The sequence below is a fragment of the Sesamum indicum genome, linkage group LG2 (assembly GCF_026168435.1).
Source record: "Sesamum indicum cultivar Baizhima isolate 11 linkage group LG2, ASM2616843v1, whole genome shotgun sequence".
NCBI classification, from domain to species: domain Eukaryota; kingdom Viridiplantae; phylum Streptophyta; class Magnoliopsida; order Lamiales; family Pedaliaceae; genus Sesamum; species Sesamum indicum.
In genome coordinates, this window is record NC_142658.1 from 15,496,429 (window position 1) to 15,515,106 (window position 18,678).

The 18,678-nt window shown below is 32.0% G+C and overlaps 3 protein-coding genes across 3 annotated transcripts; 1 reads left to right on the forward strand and 2 right to left on the reverse strand.

Moving 5' to 3' along the window:
* Window positions 1–417: 417 nt before the first annotated feature.
* LOC105155774 (leucine-rich repeat protein 1) lies at window positions 418–3,569 on the reverse strand. Its single transcript, XM_011071721.3, has 6 exons — window positions 3,108–3,569; window positions 2,092–2,163; window positions 1,701–1,844; window positions 1,301–1,372; window positions 1,139–1,210; window positions 418–646 (listed from the first exon to the last, which is right to left on the reverse strand). The coding sequence occupies exons 1-6, from the start codon at window positions 3,326–3,328 to the stop codon at window positions 574–576; spliced, it is 654 nt and encodes a 217-aa protein (XP_011070023.1). The 5' UTR covers window positions 3,329–3,569; the 3' UTR covers window positions 418–573.
* A 3,010-nt stretch (window positions 3,570–6,579) lies between these two features.
* Window positions 6,580–11,442, reverse strand: LOC105155777 (uncharacterized). Its single transcript, XM_011071724.3, has 3 exons — window positions 11,114–11,442; window positions 10,405–10,992; window positions 6,580–7,166 (listed from the first exon to the last, which is right to left on the reverse strand). The coding sequence occupies exons 1-3, from the start codon at window positions 11,283–11,285 to the stop codon at window positions 6,805–6,807; spliced, it is 1,122 nt and encodes a 373-aa protein (XP_011070026.1). The 5' UTR covers window positions 11,286–11,442; the 3' UTR covers window positions 6,580–6,804.
* Window positions 11,443–15,916: 4,474 nt separating this feature from the next.
* Window positions 15,917–18,022, forward strand: LOC105155778 (calmodulin-7). Its single transcript, XM_011071725.3, has 2 exons — window positions 15,917–16,180; window positions 17,415–18,022. Exons 1-2 carry the CDS (start codon window positions 16,105–16,107, stop codon window positions 17,786–17,788), a joined length of 450 nt encoding a protein of 149 aa, XP_011070027.1. The 5' UTR covers window positions 15,917–16,104; the 3' UTR covers window positions 17,789–18,022.
* Window positions 18,023–18,678: the final 656 nt, after the last annotated feature.

An 18,678-nucleotide genomic window follows, 5' to 3' on the forward strand; every position in this document is an offset into this window, starting at 1 on the left:
CCCACCGGCCGGGCCATGGGATCGGTTTCCAATTTTGTGCTGTATTGACAATGACAATTTTACCTTAATGTTCTCGACAAGAATGACAGGATCATCAGAGCATGGGTTGATTCGTAGCTTATTACATATAGTAATAGAGAATGAGACGGAAGTCATTTGTTTCAAACACTGTTGGGAGCAAGCTCTTTGCTTCCAACCATAAAGCCTTGAGACTATAGTGGAAAGAAGATATGTCTGAAAACTTGAACATAAATACATTCAGGATTCCACGAGTGTGAAACTGGCAAGATTCTACTGTACGCTTTAAATTCACGTTGGACCCGTGCATCACCTTTACATGAACTTGGCAGTGAAGGTTCTCAAGTCCACGAAATTTCTTGACCGGTTTAGGAGGGGATATACCAAGATGCTCAAAGATAACATAAAACATAGTTCCAATTACCAGCAGTAATTTTACAGATAACTATAATAAGTTTACAACTCTAGGAATCTTATGGAACATACCAACTCAGTACATTTTAAGGAAGAGCACCATTTGGAACAAGAAGATTTCTATATCAACCACCCACTTCTTTACCAGCAGTTTGTATCATAAATTGCAAGTCCCTGCAGCTCTGGACCCTCCAGTCGAGGATTGTTCTCAAAGCTGCAAATGAAAGGGCGCAAGTCACGAAAATTTCAAAACCAGGTCGCAGGAACTGAGGGAATAAAGGGGAAAATACAGATAGAGGGAAAGTGGAAAAAAAGAAACATGGGCAGCCAAGTAAAAGAAAACAAGAGAGAAATACACCACCGAATAGCCTTTTCTTCTTTGAAAACCAGTAAGCCACATCTCGTTACTGCCTATTTACTTCACCGTTGGATCCCAACCACAAGAAATTGGGACAGCAGGTAATTAGCTTTGCAAATGAACTAGATTACCAGGTTTAGAGTAGTACGAGTTTGCAGATAATGCCAAGTATTCTTGGAGAGGATATCGATGACAAAGTGGTATCAATTAGCAAATACGGGATGGGAGATCATGAAAATTTTCAAAAAGAAGTTGAGATAAACTAGTATATTAATCAACATGGAAGAAGTTGAAGCAAAAAGATTGGAAATTGTTATTTAAACAATGCCTATAACTTGAGTATCTTACTTGTTTAAGGGGATGTGCTCAAATGGACCAGTAGAAGGTATTGTACCACACAAATTGTTATTTGAGACATCTCTACAAAAACAAAAGCAGATATTATTAACTTTCTTGCATCATGTAACTCCTAGCATAAGGATATAAGAAAGTAAAATCAAAAGTACTTACACAACTTTCAAGCTAGATATACTAGCAAGTGCCCTTGGGATTGGTCCATTTAGCTGATTATCATTAAGACGTCTGTTAAAGAAACAAAGATTATTGACTTGGAATAAAGTGCTGAAGCATTTGCAAATTGACGTGGAGTATGCTGTATGCACACACATTTAAGGGAGAAAGGATGGAAGGCCTGCAGCTTCTTTGTAAAAAGTCAATTCAACAACTAATGCTATAAAATTATGGATGTAGGTTTACGAAGCAATTGAACAATGTATCGAATATGCACCGGCAGTCTGAGCTAAGGGTGGTCAAAGATGAAAGAAGCTAAATAGAATTGTCTGCGACCTGCATCAAAACACCACCTCCAGATACACATGTAAAATTATATGAGAGAGAAGGACAAACTTACAAAAAGACAAGAGATTTCAAATTTCCCAGTGATGGAGGTATTCTTCCTGAGATATTGTTGTTGTACAGATCCAAACTAATTAAGTTCTTCAGGTTACCAAGCTCTGCAGGAATTTCGCCTTGAATGTTATTTTTATAGAGCTCCCTGCAAGATAAAGACATCAGGTTTCATTTTGCCCGAAAACAGCAAAGACAGGTAATGATAAGGAAATAAATGGATAAAGAAATTTCCAAAAACAATTAAGCATGAGTTTCATGTAAGAACGGAAAGTATCATCACTGCTGCCTGCTATGATAGATCGTGGGCATAATCTTTTATGCAAAAATATAAGCAATGGTTTAAACAAGTGAGCAACCAATAACAAATAATGGAAGTGTTACATAATACTCACAGATACTGGAGATGTTCCAGTTTCCCAAGCTCGGGAACTAGATGACCAGACAAATTTGAGTTTCCAAGGTCCCTATCAAGTGATAAAAGAAATTGCAAGGTTCAGACCACAATCATCAAAAAGCATACTAAAAAAGAGGGAAGTCGAAAAGAACGCAAAGAGGAAAACCAGCCGATAATAAGTTAATTATCTAACAGAGTGTTTGGAGCAGAGGATATGAGAGTTAAAGATTTCTAATCCATAATAGGCAATCTACCGCAACTTGGTTGGACAACTTGCACTACTATATTTGAAATCCTTTAGCAACCATTTAGGACAATTTTTCAACCATTGTTATAGATACCAAATCTACTCAATGTTGCATGCCCTTGAGATTCTTTAACCCTGATCCTTCCCTCTAGTGTAAATCCTCCACATCCGAACGCAACCTAATATCAATTAGCATTTACATCTACAATCGCCACAAACCCAGCTTCCAGTTGCAATCTTGCTCAAAGACAGCCATTCATATAACCCAATTTCATTGAGAACCATACACAAAACTGTCTCTTAAAACTTCATTCATCCCTTTTACTATAAAAAGAATTTCAGCACTTCCCAAATTCCTAAACACCTATGACTACGAAGAATATGAGTGCACGGCTGCCGATCATAAGGAATAGAGGTGGAAATTCACTTTGAAACAGATATTCTTCCATATAAAATCCAAACTCTGCCATTCAGCAACTGAAGCAAAAATAGATATAGCAACAAAAATTTCGCCATATATTTTTTGAATAACCAATTCAATTCCTAATCATACCTATTCACACAGGTAATACACACTACAAAAATGTGAGAAACGAAGAGGAAAAACACCAAAAAGAAAAAAGAAAAAATCCGACAAACTTCCCTCAACCAGTCAAAGAAGATCAAACAGTTGTCGCCAAAAATTCAAACAAAGTAAGCCAAAGGAGAAAACAATCCAAATCCACAAAAGATTCATACAAACAGTCACAAAAGCATATTTCACATACACGCGAGTGACGTGGTTGTCCTGGTTGCAGGTTACATGAAACCAGGTACACGGGTTCACAAGGTTCGGATCCCAGCTTTGCAGCACGTTATCCGGGTCGGAGAAGCTCCGGCGGAGCGCGTAGAGCGCGTCGCCCTCTGAATTCCCACTGGCTTTCGGCAGAACCAGTGATGATGACACAACAGTTAGGGCCAGAAACACCAGGAAATCCCTCCCCGCCATAGCTCCCCAACCTTGAACTAAGCTCTTCAGACGTTGATTGTAGCTCCCGCTCCCGCTCCTCTTGTAGTTTCAGGGGCTTCGATTCTCCTTTTAATTCTTGTGTTCTGGTTGGGAAAAGCTGTAGAATTTGTTTGCGGAGTGATTGATTGATTGACGTATGCGATGTGAGTGGAGAATCGATTTCGGAAATGGCAGAGAATCAAAACGAAAAACACTCTTCTTTTCCTATGCTATGACTCTATTTTATTTCTTACTTTAATGCTATTATGCTATGCATAATTTAAATTTAAATTATATTTATTTACTAATAAATAAAAAATATATTAAATATAGTTACCGTCCCTAAAATATACATCCCACTTCAATTACCCATAAAGTATTAAAACCTTCGAAAACTCCCACCACCCTTAACTAAAAATGTTTGAAATTTTTATTTTATCCTTTTAAAAATTACTTTGTGAAAAAAAAAAATAAAGAGATTTTTAGAATAACAAAATCGTCCTTAATCAAAATTTATCTAATTCTAATTTCACTTATTTATCGAGCTCTTTTTATTTTTATAATACTACAGACTTGGGTTCATTTCATTTCAGTTTCAATTGTTTGTCAAACCAAATTAATATTTATTTTTAATTTGGTTTGACAAACAAGTGAAATTAAAATAAAATGAGTTCAAGTACTTTAAAATTACAAAAATAAAAAGAAATCTATGAATGAGTTAAACTAGAATTAGAAAAAAGTTTCAAAAAATGATGATTTTGGTATTTTAATTTTTTTTTATTTTTTTTCCAAAAAGCAACTTTTGTAAAGGTAAAATGAACTTTTCAAAGTTAAAAATCAAATATCAGAGTTTTTTTTTTTTTAAGGTTTTAATATTTTAGAGAAATAATTGATGTAGGGTGAATATTTTAGAGGTGGTAACTGTATTTAACTTAAAATTAATAAGTTAAAATATATAAAATAAATTAACTTTACATATACATAAATAAAAAAATATTTATACAGTTAATTAATTAAATAATTATTTGTAAATAATCGATAAGGCATTTTAGTCCACTTGTATATAAAAAATAGTTTTGAATTATTAAGTTAAATACAATAGACCCCGTGATACTAATAGCCAAAAACCTCTCAAAAAGGTCGAATAATAATAATAATTAAAAAAAAAAAACAGCTTCTGAGCTTTTAGAAATGAAATAATTTCAAATCCCTAATAATAAATATTTTAAATTTATTTGGATCATTTTAAATACAAAGAATTTGATTCAACTCTACTTCTAAATTATAATTTATTGAACATTTTACGAATTTTATTATTTATGTCAATTATTTCTTGAAATTCTTCCAAATTTAAATCTTTTAATCCTAATGTAGCCTAAGGTATTTCTTTAAAAGTTTAGAAATCGAAATGTAACAGTGAGATTAACCTTTGGTGGCAATTATATATAGTCCAGATCGAGCATTTTACAGCAATAGCGGACTCCTATGATTTTCGACGAAAATTATAATGTGGGTCGTTTTTCTGGTATCAAATGATGGAATTATTACAAATATTGATGATATTTTTTTTAATCTATCAACCAAACATTCTCCTCCCACTAAGTACATTGATTAACTCTCTTGATGATTGTGAATGGAGTGGTTATGTGGTGGATTGGATTTAGATATGGTGTTGGTTAGGAGACCAAATTCATTTGCTTTTTATAAGTCAAAAGTTGTGACATTTTTAACAACATTGGACACTTTGGAAAAAGATGTATTTGGTGGAGTTAAGGTTCCTCATTCCAATGGTCTCTTTGCCCTATCTTTTACTTAAACTATTGTTCCCACTAAGATTTAACAACATTTGACTTAGTCATCAATGGTGGCTGGCTGTTAGAGGTCACAATTAGTGGTGGAGGGAACTAATAATATTCCAATCTTTATGGTGGAATATATTTTAAATAGGGTAAATATTTTCTCACAAATAACAATCGTCCAATAAATATCCCAATATGATCTAGTTCTATTAGTTCATGTGCGTTATATAGATTATGGCGTATCCCTTGGTCTGTCGAGGGATAAACCACCAGTTGAGTACTGTTGTACTGTACAATCTTTTTTTATTAATGAAACTCACATTTACCCAAAAAAAAATATCCCAATATGACAGCCCATTATCTTACTATTTAGTTCTTTGTTTGACGTTTCACAGATTGAATTTTCAACTTCTAATACTGTTACATCTTCTGTTTTATTTAATATACACACATCACATATATAAAGATTACATTAATTATTTTATTTAAGAATAGATTTTCAATATTGTATACGTTTACATTCTCATTTGAAATTATCTTCTTGATTATAGAATTATGTTATAGGGTGAATAGCAATTTACCCCCCTTCCTTCCCCCTCCCGTGATATTAAAAATGAGTATATTACCCCCATATGAAAAAAAATATAGCAATTTACTCTCCTGTACTTTTTAAAATAAAGCAATTTACCTCCTTATACAGGGAGGTAAATTATTTCAATTTAAAAATTATAGGGGGTTAAATTATTGTATTTAATAAATATAAGGAGGTAAATCACTATTTAATTTTTTCATAAAAAAATAATTTGCTCATTTACAATATCACAAAAGGGTTGCTTGCATTTTTTTCTTATGTTATATATTTATTAAATTGTTAGGTCATGCAAAAAGCGACAAGTTTAGTCCAAGCTCAACATTGTGTGGGTATTTGGGTTAGCCTTTATAGCATTAGAAAGAATAATTACACATCAAAATTGTCCTACAACTTTAGTGGGCTCAAGATAACCCAAAGAATAATCAAAAGTTGAGCTCCAGAATCCACAAAAGCCTTTTAAAAAATAGAATCATTGGGTTTCATGGCATGCCCAATTCTTGGTCTAGTTTGACTCTCAAAATTAGATTGACAATGGATTCGGGTAAATCAGTGTCCCTTCCAAATTTGTCTTATTTTGAGAGGAAATTTTAACCTAGATCTGATTTGGTCGAACTTTAATAAATTATATGACAACTATAATACACTTGTGTGATTGATATACAGTTCAAAAATAGTGACCAATCACGAGCAAGTGTCATTGGTTTGGTTCGGCCAAACCCAATTCGAACTAGAATTTTCCTATTTTGGGTTGGTTTCGGGTTAGAGTCTAGATGAGTTTGCAATGAATTTGGATTGCAAAACATTTTGCACCAAACACATCCTAAGTGATATTATGCAGGATCAATTACACTTTGACTCCATTTGAAAATATGAAGTTATATTTTCTTTAACGTTAGCATTTTTTATTCAAATTTAAATTGAAAACGTACAATTATAAACAAAGAATCCTAAAAAAAAAAAAAAAATGACACACACACAATCTACTCGATACAAATCATTATTCCCCTAAAATCCACCTACATCAAACACACTCTACACAAAACCACAAAACTTGCAAATTCTACTCCCATATTCCCAAGACCACATCAGAAACAGAGCCTCCTCTTGCACGCCTCAAGCGGCAACGGCTGCACATTGCGGGAAGGTTTCACCAACTCTTTAACCACCTCCTCAATCAACTCTCTGCACAGCTGATCTTGCAACACCAGCCCTATTCTCCCCACCTCCCTCTTCTCGCCCCATGCAATGTCCCTGCACACTTCTTCTACGCTCTCAACCATCGCCCTGCTGCTCCGCACAGACCGCGATGCCGCGGCTTGCCGCTTCACCAGCAGTGATGATTCCATAATTGTGGGGTGGTTGTGTAGTTTAGCTATTGGTTCGTCGTCCTCCCCGGGCTTCTTGGCCGCTGTGGGCTTCCTCTGTTGCGGCGTCGCACGCGTTGCTCCTGCATATACATAAAACAGTTTTTAATTTATATTTTTATCGTTCAAATTTGTTTGAAGTATAATAAATTTATTTTTTTAATTATTAATTGAGTCGAGCTCCAACGAACACTGATAAAATTGAGCATGAGTCGACATCAAAATTTTTTATTAATGTCTAGCAAAAAAAAATGAATAAGACATTCTTAATGTGGGAAAATTCTAACTTATATCGAATTTGATCGAATCTAAACCAATTATATAGTAAATGTTATGCACTTGCGATGTGGTCGATTTATATTCAGAAAAAAATGACCAATCACACAGCAAATATATTATACTTATTCAATTATTAATTTATTTTGAATAAATCTGATTTGAGTAAAAATTTTGATTTTTTATTAAAATGTGGAGTATATAGTAGGAAAAATTCCTAGTAAGACGAACATGTTTGATGTTCTGATTCCCCTAGCCCCCTCCCCCCCCCCCCCCAAAGATAAAGTAAAATTCTTGTTCCACCAATGTGATCCCTGGACCCTTATATATATATATATATATATATATTATATTATATGATTTCTTTCAGTTGATATTATTGTATTTTATATTGAAGTTAATTTTTATTTACATATATATGTATATATATTATAAGTATACGTCTAAAAAATGTGTGAAGTATTAAAATACTTTTATTATAAATATTCATAACAAGTACAATTTTTTTTTAATAAATCAAAATAGAAATACAGACATTTTTTTATTATTTGACACTAAGACGGTGTTTGATTAAATTTATTTAAAACATCTTATAATATATTTTATAAAACATAAACGATGTTAGATTTTACTTTAAAATTAGTTCTTGAAATGTTCATATAAAATAAAATTATAAAGTTTGCAAGATATTAGTAATTATAACTTTATAATTAATATGATAAAGACTAAAATAATTTGTTACGATTTAAAAATAAGCCAACAACTCTTTAGTTTTTCTAAACGAGCTTACAATCTTATTTTTCAGATAAATCTATCAAAATCTTATTGAGTATAAAAATATGTCATTAAATAATTTAAAAGTTTACAAGCTCAGTTAATAAGCAACGGTTGGATAAAATCATGATAAAAAGGGGCAAATATGTGAAAGTGGAGGGGTGGACCCAGAAATAAACCAAAAAAAGTGGTGTGTCCTTGTAAAAAAGCAAAAGCTCTTGTAAACAATGATGCAACGGAACCTCTTTTCTTTGCTCTTTAGCAATGCCTGCACCCCACATACATTCATTCTGCTCCACCCTTTTTTTTTTTTTTTTTTAATTTAACTTTTCATTTTCTTTGACTGCATCATGAGCGTCACCATGGGCTAAGATTTTTTTTATTATTATTTTCTTTAATTTTTATTTTATTTTTGTCCTTAAGTCATATATAATAATGATTAATTTATTTGTTATAATTATCTTATTAATACCAAGAAAATAACATTATTTATGGAATTTATATTCTTCCAACTGCTAAAAGTAAAAGAATAATACTCCTTACTGTAATTAATAATCATCGCCCAAACGTCTTATATAGGTATTATATGTCAAATTAAAGAAAAAATAGATATTACGTAATAATAACACACTCGATAATAATAATAAAAACATATTCAGATTAAGAGGGTGTTTAAGTGAGTTTTTAAGCTTTATAAAACATCGTATAAGATGTTACAAAGTATTTGTATTTTTTTACAAAAAAGATTATAAGCTCTAAAAATAAGAAAAAATTGAGTTGCTGACTTATTTGTGATGTCTTAACAGATTCCTTCAAAATAATCATAATTTAGTCACGACCAACATCTTATAAGCTCTCGAACATTTTATCACTTCATGAACTTATATTTAGTATAATCTCTAAAAACATATTTTAAAATGCATCAAATTAGAATTTTTTTTAAATAAACTTAATCAAACACCCTTTAAATTTAATCATATTTAACAAATTAGACGACAAATATGATTTAGGGCATAAACAACAATGTATTATATGTAGTAATTGACAATCATTAGGTTTTGGGAATTGGGCAGACTTTTTTACGGTGGAGAACTACTTTATTTAACGTTACTAAAGTTCCTAGGGTAAGTTATAATGAAATATTGCACGCCTTCACGTTTATTGTCGCTTCTAGCCTAAGTACTCGTGGTCATGTCCCTATGCATCAATTTCAATCACAACATATATATCAAAAATTATATTTTAATATAATTATAACTACAAACTGTTTTTTTTTTTTACTAATTTAAGAAAAAACTATGTTCCTAAAATTAAGTTTAATCCCACAAAATTATTAATATTTGTTATGTTTAAAAGATGTATTTGTTCGTAATATAAATTAATTTTGGTATGATCTAACATAATTCCATCAATTATTATTTTTCGGATCGAAATTTCTTTCTACTACACTCTCAAATGCATGTAGACAAGTTGGTCAGTTTTTCTCTATGTAATTTAATTATTGATTACGAGAATTCTCGCTGAGTTAATGTAGTTGAGACCCTATTACTATGAGAACATGGGTTTGAACCCCACTATTATATGCGTTATTTTATTCTAATAGTAGTTGTTGATCATTTCATGTTGATGATTATTGAAACTTATGATTTAATTATAATTAATTTATTATATATATATATACATTTGTAAACTAGTTGAATAAAAAAAATCACATGTTATTATGGTGTTTAAATATTTTTAATAATTTCTATAAACATTTATTACAAGAATAAAGCAATTACGATTACAATCATTTAATCAGTTTCAATCTACCAAATATATATATATATATATATGATAGATTCTAGTGGCAATCTTCTCTTTTGGACACACTCCAAAAAGCTGTTTTTTCTTAATCTAAATTAATCAACCCATTAATCACTAATTTTCACTTTTCGATCAAACTCTTTTGACTAATGCAGCATAATTTAGTTAGTAAAGTTGAAGCTACGTACTTTTATGAATTCGAGTTCTACAAATATCTAAATATTGATCTATTTTAATTGTAGTTATTAGTCTATTGTAATAATAATTATTGGTTAATTGTACATATTTGATATTGATAATTGACATATATTCATTATTAATGATTGAAATTTATGATGTAGTTGTGATTGATTTATTAGAAAAGAAAACCAAAATTTTATGACTAGCAAAAATTAATATTCTAAAATTAGTAATTTGAAAATTATTTACTACAAAAAAGCAAAAGTCTGAACAAAAGTGACTGACCTGCTGCAATAGTGGTGTTGTGTGCTACGGAGAAGTTGCGGAGGGGAGAACGAGCTAAATCACCCGCCGGAATATTCTGCTCCTCCGCCGTCACGAAAGTGCAGCTTTTAATGCATGGTTTCGCATCATTTCCGGCGCTGGGAAGGCCCCTCTTGGGAGCCGCCGGATGGGGCGGCTGAATGCGGACGTCGGCAGTCTGCACCGCCTTGATGATCCTCTTCAGCGATTCCAGATCCTCGTTGCATTTTTCCAGAGCTTGTAACAGCCGCTGCCTCTTCTCTATAAGGGGATCTCCATCAAATGCCGGCCTTCTCGCGGCTGGAGTGGTATCTTCCAGACCCATAAGCCTCGCCACCAATGACGACGGAGTTCTAGCATTCTCCGGCGAGCTCGCGGCGGTTGATTTCCTGATCTCCGGCGGCAGCGTGGGGCTTCTCAGGACTTTAACCTCGCACTTTAGTACTCTCTTCGACGTGTCAGAAGTTTGCTTCTCAATTTTGTCTTCTTTGGCCGAATTTTTGGTCGCTGGGATTGGTGAGCCTTTGGCTTTTGCCGGAGACGACGGCTTCGATTTTTCTTGCTTTCTGCCTGAAAATGTAGTAATTGGATTAATATAGAAATTGCTGTAATTATGGGGAAAATGTGGAATTATTTATGAGAGATCGATCGGAAAATTCGAAGAAGGGGAGAGAACTGATCAATTCCTGACCAAATGTGAGGCGTTTGTTGGGGTTCTGGTACTTGGAGAAGAGATGAATGATGCCGGACATGCAGCCGACTCCTTTTGCATGATGAGTTTCCGGCGGTGGGGTGGTGGAGACGGCGACGGCGGCGGCCTGGCGGCGGGACGATGAGAGTGAGCTCTCTTGTCTCTTCAGCATTTCCAGAGCCCGACCCCGGTGGCGGAGCAAATTTTCTATAGATAGAGAGAGAGAAAAAGGGCCGATGTGAAGAAGTAACAGTTACAACTCTCACATGAATAATGAGAGAGAGTTAAATATTCTTTCTTGCAAAATTCTGATCCCAATCGTGGAAAATTTTACTTGGATTAAATCTGGCTAGACCAAACACAGAACAAATAAATATGATATACATGCTACGTGAATGGTCATTTTCTCTTAATTATGCATTAATTACACGACAAGTGTATTATACTTATCATATTATTGATTCAGGTTTGATCGAATCAAATTCTAGATTGAAATTTCCTCCCAATAAACTTTGATTTAACAATATAAATCAGGAGTAAATATAATTTATTTTATGTGATATTGAAAATAATTTACTCTATTAAAAAAATAGTAATTTTCTCTCTTGTATTTTAAAAATGAAGCAAAAAACTTCTCACAAAGTTGCATGAGTTACATGCGCCTTTACATATATATATATATTAATCATCGTTGCACGCAGTCCCATGAATATATAAAAAATTGTAATGTGAAATAAAGAAAAAAATTGTAATATAAGGAAGAAAAAGTCGAATAAAGAAATATGGGGTTATGTGACAAAAAAATATATATTATAATTAGAGATTTATTAAAAATATAGAATTTTTTTTTGGGTAAAATAAAAATATAGAACTTTGTTAGAAAAACAAAGATAGAAAAGTTTGCAGAGAGAGAACATGAAGCAGTGAGTGAAAGAATTTTTTTTTATAAAATTATGAGATTATTAACAAATTTTAAAATTACTATTCTAGCCAAATTTGTTGTAAAAATAAGAAATAAATTTAAAGATAAATTTGAATATTCAAAAATTGATACTACAAAAGAATTTTCATTTATGATAGTGTAGATATATATTTTTCATAATAAAATGACATTTACATTATTTGAAACTGATGAATTAATTAAAATTTAATATCCAAATTTAAATGACAGATCAATAGTCTGAATTTTGCTTCATCCCAATCAATGGTATAGATATAAGTGTACATTTATGTAATATATATTTATATAAAATTTAATTGAAAATATATATAATATATAGTTATACTTGTATTATATATCTTAATATATATAGAGAGAGAGGGGTCGAAGGAGGGGAAGACGGCGACAGCGACTGACGCCAGAGGGGCGAATGGGCGGTGGCGATGACTGTGCGAGGAATGGGGAGTGGACGAGGCGATGGGGTTTGGGGACTATGCACGTATCCCATATGACAGGGGTATTTTGCATTTTTCAAAATTATAATTATTAATTTTTAATGACATAATAGAGAGTGGTCACGGGACGTTGAGTGAGCTGCAAGGAAATAGAGAGGAAAACATATCATTAATTTGGCTTATCGTGCACTTTTTGCTGCTTGCATTTACCACATTTGGAGAAAATGAAATTTGAGACGCTTTGAGCATACGGAGCGACCACCGAGCATCATAGCCACCATTATTGTGGAAGATATTAGACAAAGGATTATCAGTGTTAATTTATCTCGTTCTGTTAGTTCATGTGTGTTATATAGATTATGACGTATCCCTTGACCTGCCGAGGGAGAAACCACCAGTTGAGCACTGTTGTACTGTACGATCTTATTTTATTAATGAAACTTACATTTATTCAAAAAAATGTATTAATTTTTTCTAAATTATATCCTAATCGTACAATAAATATATTGTACTTGTCATATAATTAGTTTATATTCAATTAAAGTTGATTTGTGTAAACTTTTCTATTATTTTTTTACCCCATAAAATTATTACGTATTAATTTATAGATCATTATAAATTTAGTGTTTTTATATATTGAGTGTTTGAACAGAAAAAAAAAAGTGGAATGAAGAAGGAACTTTATAATTCTTTTATTATTATTAATAGTAATGTTGTAGCTATGATTCACCAAAGAAAAATAAATAATATATATATATTTCACAAAAAGCATCAAAGTGGGCCTAAAATAAAAGGAAAATAAAGTATAGGCCCATTATAAGAAGAGTGTGATGAACAAGTGGCCCACCCATACCCAAACAAGCCCAGGCCCAATAAGTCCGACGTGGCGGGCAGCAGGGCCCACAAGCACTGACGCAAAATGGTCAACGAGGAGCACCGCGTGAGGACCGCGTGAAATCATTTCGGTCATGGAAGGGAGACTCAAGGATAGGCCATCTATCAATTTCAACAATAAAATTTTGTACGATCGTCTAACAAATATAATTATGAAATTAACATTAATTTTAATAAATATTTTTTATAATATTTATTAAATAATTGTTAATTTTATAAAGTATTTATAATTTTTACAAAAATTTCAATAAAGTTGGTTAAAATTTAACTTTTATTGACAGCTAAAATCATATTTAAATATATAATTCTCTGTTTTTTTAAAAAATTATACATATACGTTCTCAGGGATGATAGTGTAATGTATCTTGAAAGATGTTTATACAAACTTTTGACAATGGATAGGGGGTATATTTGTAATTATAGTTGGGTATAATTTGCACTTTTTTTTATTAAAATTTTGTGTAATTATACGTAGACCCCCTGTATTTGAAAAATTATATATAGTACTCTTAAGGTTTGCATCCATTTAGCAATTAGGTCTATCATTTGTCAAAATCATTGAATTTGTTAATATTAACAAAAAATAATTGAATGAAAATTGATATTTATCCTCAATTAACTTATTACTGAGTTATTGTAGATCAAACAAAATTTTTCTGACTAAACTACTCTTGTAACAATGAAGATATACCTCATCATGTAAATTAATATATGTAAATATATAAAGATAATTTGGTCATAAATATATTTGACCTGCAATAAATCAGTAATAAGTCAATCAAAATATGATTTTTAATTTAATTTTTTTTGTTAATATCAACATATTTGGTAAATTTTGACTTGCTATGAAACTTATTTGTTAGATGGAAGCAATCCTTACGGATACTAAATATAAATTTTTAAACTATAGAAGGTTTACGTGTAGTAATACTAAATTGCATGTGATGAGAGTATAGTTATCCCTTATAATTATAACTTAAAAAATTGTAATTAATTTTGTAAAAAAAAAGATATATATATATATATATTTAGATATAGAGAAAATTGTAATTTTAATTTTAAAATGTTGGATGGTTTGGAGCAGCCAAATTTTTATATCCAATAATTTTATATGATATTTGAATAGGAGGATCAATTAAAATGTATTTTTTTAAAAGATTTATTTTTACAATATCTACAAGTGGCAAAAACTATTTTGTTAAATAGTTATGTATTTTTAGTTAGGGATAATTACACTCCTTTCGATGAGGTTTGGTATAATTATACATAAATCTTCATGTGGTTTGGAAATTTACATCTAGTATCCCTAAAGTTTGCTTTCATTAATGAAATAGGTTCATTCGTTACTCAAATTAACTAAATTTATTAATATTTAAAGAAAATGAATGAAAATTGATATTTACTTCGATCGATTTATTACTAACTTATTGCAGGTTAAATAATTTTTTTATGACTAAACTGCCCTTATAATAATGAAGATATACCTCTTCACATGCATTAATGTATGAAGATGTATAAGGATAATTTGACATAAAAAAATATTTGACCTGCGATAAATTAGGGATAAGTATGAATGTCTATTCAATTTTTTATTAATATCAGCAAATTCGGTGAATTTTAACTAATGGATGGACTTATTTGTTAGACACAAACAAATCTAAAAATGCTATATAACTTTTTAAACCACAAAAATTATGTAAAATTACACGAAACTTTAGAGAATGAGAGTGTAATTATCCCTTTTAGTTAATATTTATTTCCTCTTTCTTCTCCAACTATTCTCTTTATTTATTTATTTTTATCATAATTATTTTTTTATTATCATTAATACAACAAAAAATTAATAAAAAATATTTAATTATCAAATTTGGCATATCGGGATAATTAGGGATAATTATACTCACCTCTCTTAAGTTTCGGTGTAATTACACGTAGATCTCCTGTAGTTTGAGAAATTACATCTGACACTCATAAAGCTTGCTTTCGCGTAACAAATATTTCCTTGTTGGTAAAAATTCATTGAATTTGCTAATATTAATAAAAAAAAAACTAATTGAAAATTGATATTTACCCTCGATTGATTTATTACTGACTTATTGCAACTCAAATAATTTTTTTCGCACTAAAAATTCTCTTTATAACAGTGAAAATATACATCATCATATGCATTAACTCGTAAAGACGTATGAGGGTAATTAGGTCATAAAAATATTTATTTGACTTACGATAAGTCAGTAACAAGTCAATCGGATTAAATATAAACTTTTTTAAATTTTTTTATTAATATCAATAAATTTGGTGAATTTTGATTTTAGACGGAAGTAAATCTCAAAAATATTATGTATAATTTTTTAAGTTATAAAAAATTGATATGTAATTATATTAAAATTTAGAGGAAGAGGACGTAATTATCCCTTAAAATTATTGCACACACAGAAAGAGGAAAGAGAGATTAAGAAAAAAGTGAGGAAATTAGCGGATTATATGAGTTGTTGGTGTACTGTATTTCTCTCTGCCGTTGAATAGTCTGTTTGTCTTGAATCTTTAGCTGATAAATAACGCTGTCTGTCTTGCTTCTTACAACTATATCACCCCATCTCAGTTTTTCCGTTTCTGGAATCATCTATTTCCTTTCATTTTCTCCATAACTCAAGAGAAGAGGAAAAAGCCCACTAATTTTTTAGGCATTAGCAGAAAGAGAAATGGCGGATCAGTTGACTGACGACCAGATCTCTGAGTTTAAGGAGGCTTTCAGCCTTTTCGACAAGGATGGCGATGGTCCGTATGAACCCTCTTCCTTTCCCATTTCAATTTCGTTTTTACAAACGTTAATTGTCTGTTCTGTGTGTGTTTATGTGTTTCGGATGTGGGTTTTCTGTTTCTTTGTCAGATCTGATTTATTTATTACATTTTGATGTACAGTTGATGTTTTTGTAGCTTGCTGTGAATAAATGAGTTGATTTGAGGTGAGTGTTTGAGGATGTCAGTTCATGTCCCGAAAATATATGTATCGAGTATAGTATTTATGAGTTCGTTAAAATTTGCTGATGTTTGGTATAGGATGATAGGCTTCTTTAGGATGACAGATTGGTGTGAGAAATAAAGAGATTTAGCATGCTTGAGGTGAAAGAGTTTGGATCCCACAGTGTATTTCCCTCTTGCAGCCTTGTTCTGATCTGAACATGTTTGGAAAAGGTTGTCCAATCCAATTATATGTTGAAAGTTACACATGAAAGATGTATTTGTTCGTTCGTTCCTGTTATCAATCTTTGAGAATGTGTGAGAAATTTGTCAGATTATAGGATTGAATCTGTGGTGTATTTGAGAAAGGTACTGTTATTTGATTTAGAGCATGCGATCTTTATAAGCTTAGCCGTTTGTGGAACATGCTGAGTTGATTATTGTGTCGGAAAATGGATATAGCCATTTACAAAATCTTCACTTTTGTTTGTTTCCATTTTCCACATGTCTTAGAGATAGCTAGAAATATTTCCAATGTTTGTTTATGTTTTTACAAAATACATAGTTCAGTGTGTCTTTAACTTATGTTTGTTTATCGGACAAATACAAAACCAAACATATCAGACACTTTCAGAAACACATGTACTTATTTCCAGTTTCGAAAAATAAGGAGAAACACCTTAAAAATAGAACGAAATGAAAGCCCTGGGATCTTGCAGTTCATTTGTATGTAATGATGCGAACTTTTGTGGGATCTACCGTACATGTAAATCTTGACTTTTGATTGATCACATACCAGGATGTACAAATGTTCGCCTAGCTCCAAACAAGATCTATGTCGCATATATCTGGAGTTATTGCATTTACTTCTTGTTCTTGATAAATGTATTTAATGTTGCTCTGATGTTCTTGAGCCGTGATGCAGTAAGATGGCATTTATTAACATCATCTTTTGGCTAAATGAATCAGAGCAGAATTGCCCAATTTGGGATTCACTCATAACGTACAATGATGGCCTTTTACAATTAATGGCTTCTGATGTCCCGTACAGGTTGCATCACCACCAAGGAGCTCGGGACCGTGATGAGATCCCTGGGGCAGAATCCCACTGAAGCTGAGCTCCAGGACATGATCAACGAGGTGGATGCCGATGGTAACGGGACCATTGACTTCCCCGAGTTCTTGAACCTCATGGCTCGAAAGATGAAGGACACAGACTCGGAGGAGGAGCTAAAAGAGGCATTCCGCGTTTTCGACAAGGATCAGAACGGTTTCATCTCTGCTGCTGAGCTGCGCCATGTGATGACAAACCTAGGAGAGAAGCTGACCGACGAGGAAGTCGATGAGATGATTAGGGAGGCCGACGTCGACGGAGATGGACAAATTAACTATGAAGAGTTTGTTAAGGTTATGATGGCCAAGTGAGATCCCATCTCCGAATCAACTTTATGGATGTAAAATTGGGGAAAAAGTGTCCAAAAAAAAAAAAAAAAGGAAAATGGATGAACAGGGTCGACTAGTGTAACGGGATTCTGGTTTCGTATGTCTTCATCGTTTCACTTTATGGTTTTTATGTCCTTGAATATTTAACGGTCTGTTGTAACGGTGGTGGAATAGTCGTTATCCTTTCTGTTATATATTTTGTGATTTGTATTGGCAGTAGGATCCCTTACGATTTTTGCCTCGACTAATGAAGTCGAAACTCATCGTTCTCGTTTGATACTGGTTCTCTGGGTAATAAGACCATTTCACTTGTGCGACCTCGGAACCTTATATGAACTGGTGTTGGTTGCTCCTGTGTGCCTCTGCATGTCTTAGAAAAGCTCTGGATTTGGTTCTTACATCCAGGTTGTTATATCTCATAAATTCAGGCCGTAATACACAATCTTGGCTGGGAAACCATGTTGCCCCTCTTTCTCTTTTCTTGTTTATGGTCGGAAACACATCTCAATGTCATGGTGTTCTAATAATTAAATCTTAGTTTCTATTTCAACTGTATAGGCTGTCCATAGTTGATTTATAATATTCGATTCAGTTAGGGCCTTAATTCCCATTGTCTCGTGAAAAAATGGGTACTTAATTTTTAATGTGTAGATAAACAAAATGAAATTTAATTTTTAGCGAGTCAGTAGAATTGCAGTGATCAAGTTGGATAACGTTTTAAAAAAAATTGCAATGATCAAGTTGAATAATGTCTTAAAAAGTTTTAGTGGTGTTGGTGAGAGAATTGAAATTACTTTCTAGAATTAATTATAATCACAATTAGGGTATTTGATAAATAAATTTGATATTACTTGTAGTCAATTGTAATTTGG

Coding starts and splice junctions, on each gene's coding strand:
- LOC105155778 (XM_011071725.3), top strand. CDS start 16,105: ATGGCGGATCAGTTGACTGACGACCAGATCTCTGAGTTTAAGGAGGCT. Junction 16,181..17,414: donor TTTCGACAAGGATGGCGATG/GTCCGTATGAAC, acceptor TGTCCCGTACAG/GTTGCATCACCACCAAGGAG.
- LOC105155777 (XM_011071724.3), bottom strand. CDS start 11,285: ATGCTGAAGAGACAAGAGAGCTCACTCTCATCGTCCCGCCGCCAGGCC. Junction 10,993..11,113: donor CAACAAACGCCTCACATTTG/GTCAGGAATTGA, acceptor CTACATTTTCAG/GCAGAAAGCAAGAAAAATCG. Junction 7,167..10,404: donor CAACACCACTATTGCAGCAG/GTCAGTCACTTT, acceptor ATGTATATGCAG/GAGCAACGCGTGCGACGCCG.
- LOC105155774 (XM_011071721.3), bottom strand. CDS start 3,328: ATGGCGGGGAGGGATTTCCTGGTGTTTCTGGCCCTAACTGTTGTGTCA. Junction 1,211..1,300: donor ATATCTAGCTTGAAAGTTGT/GTAAGTACTTTT, acceptor TTGTTTTTGTAG/AGATGTCTCAAATAACAATT. Junction 647..1,138: donor GAGCACATCCCCTTAAACAA/GTAAGATACTCA, acceptor TTTCATTTGCAG/CTTTGAGAACAATCCTCGAC.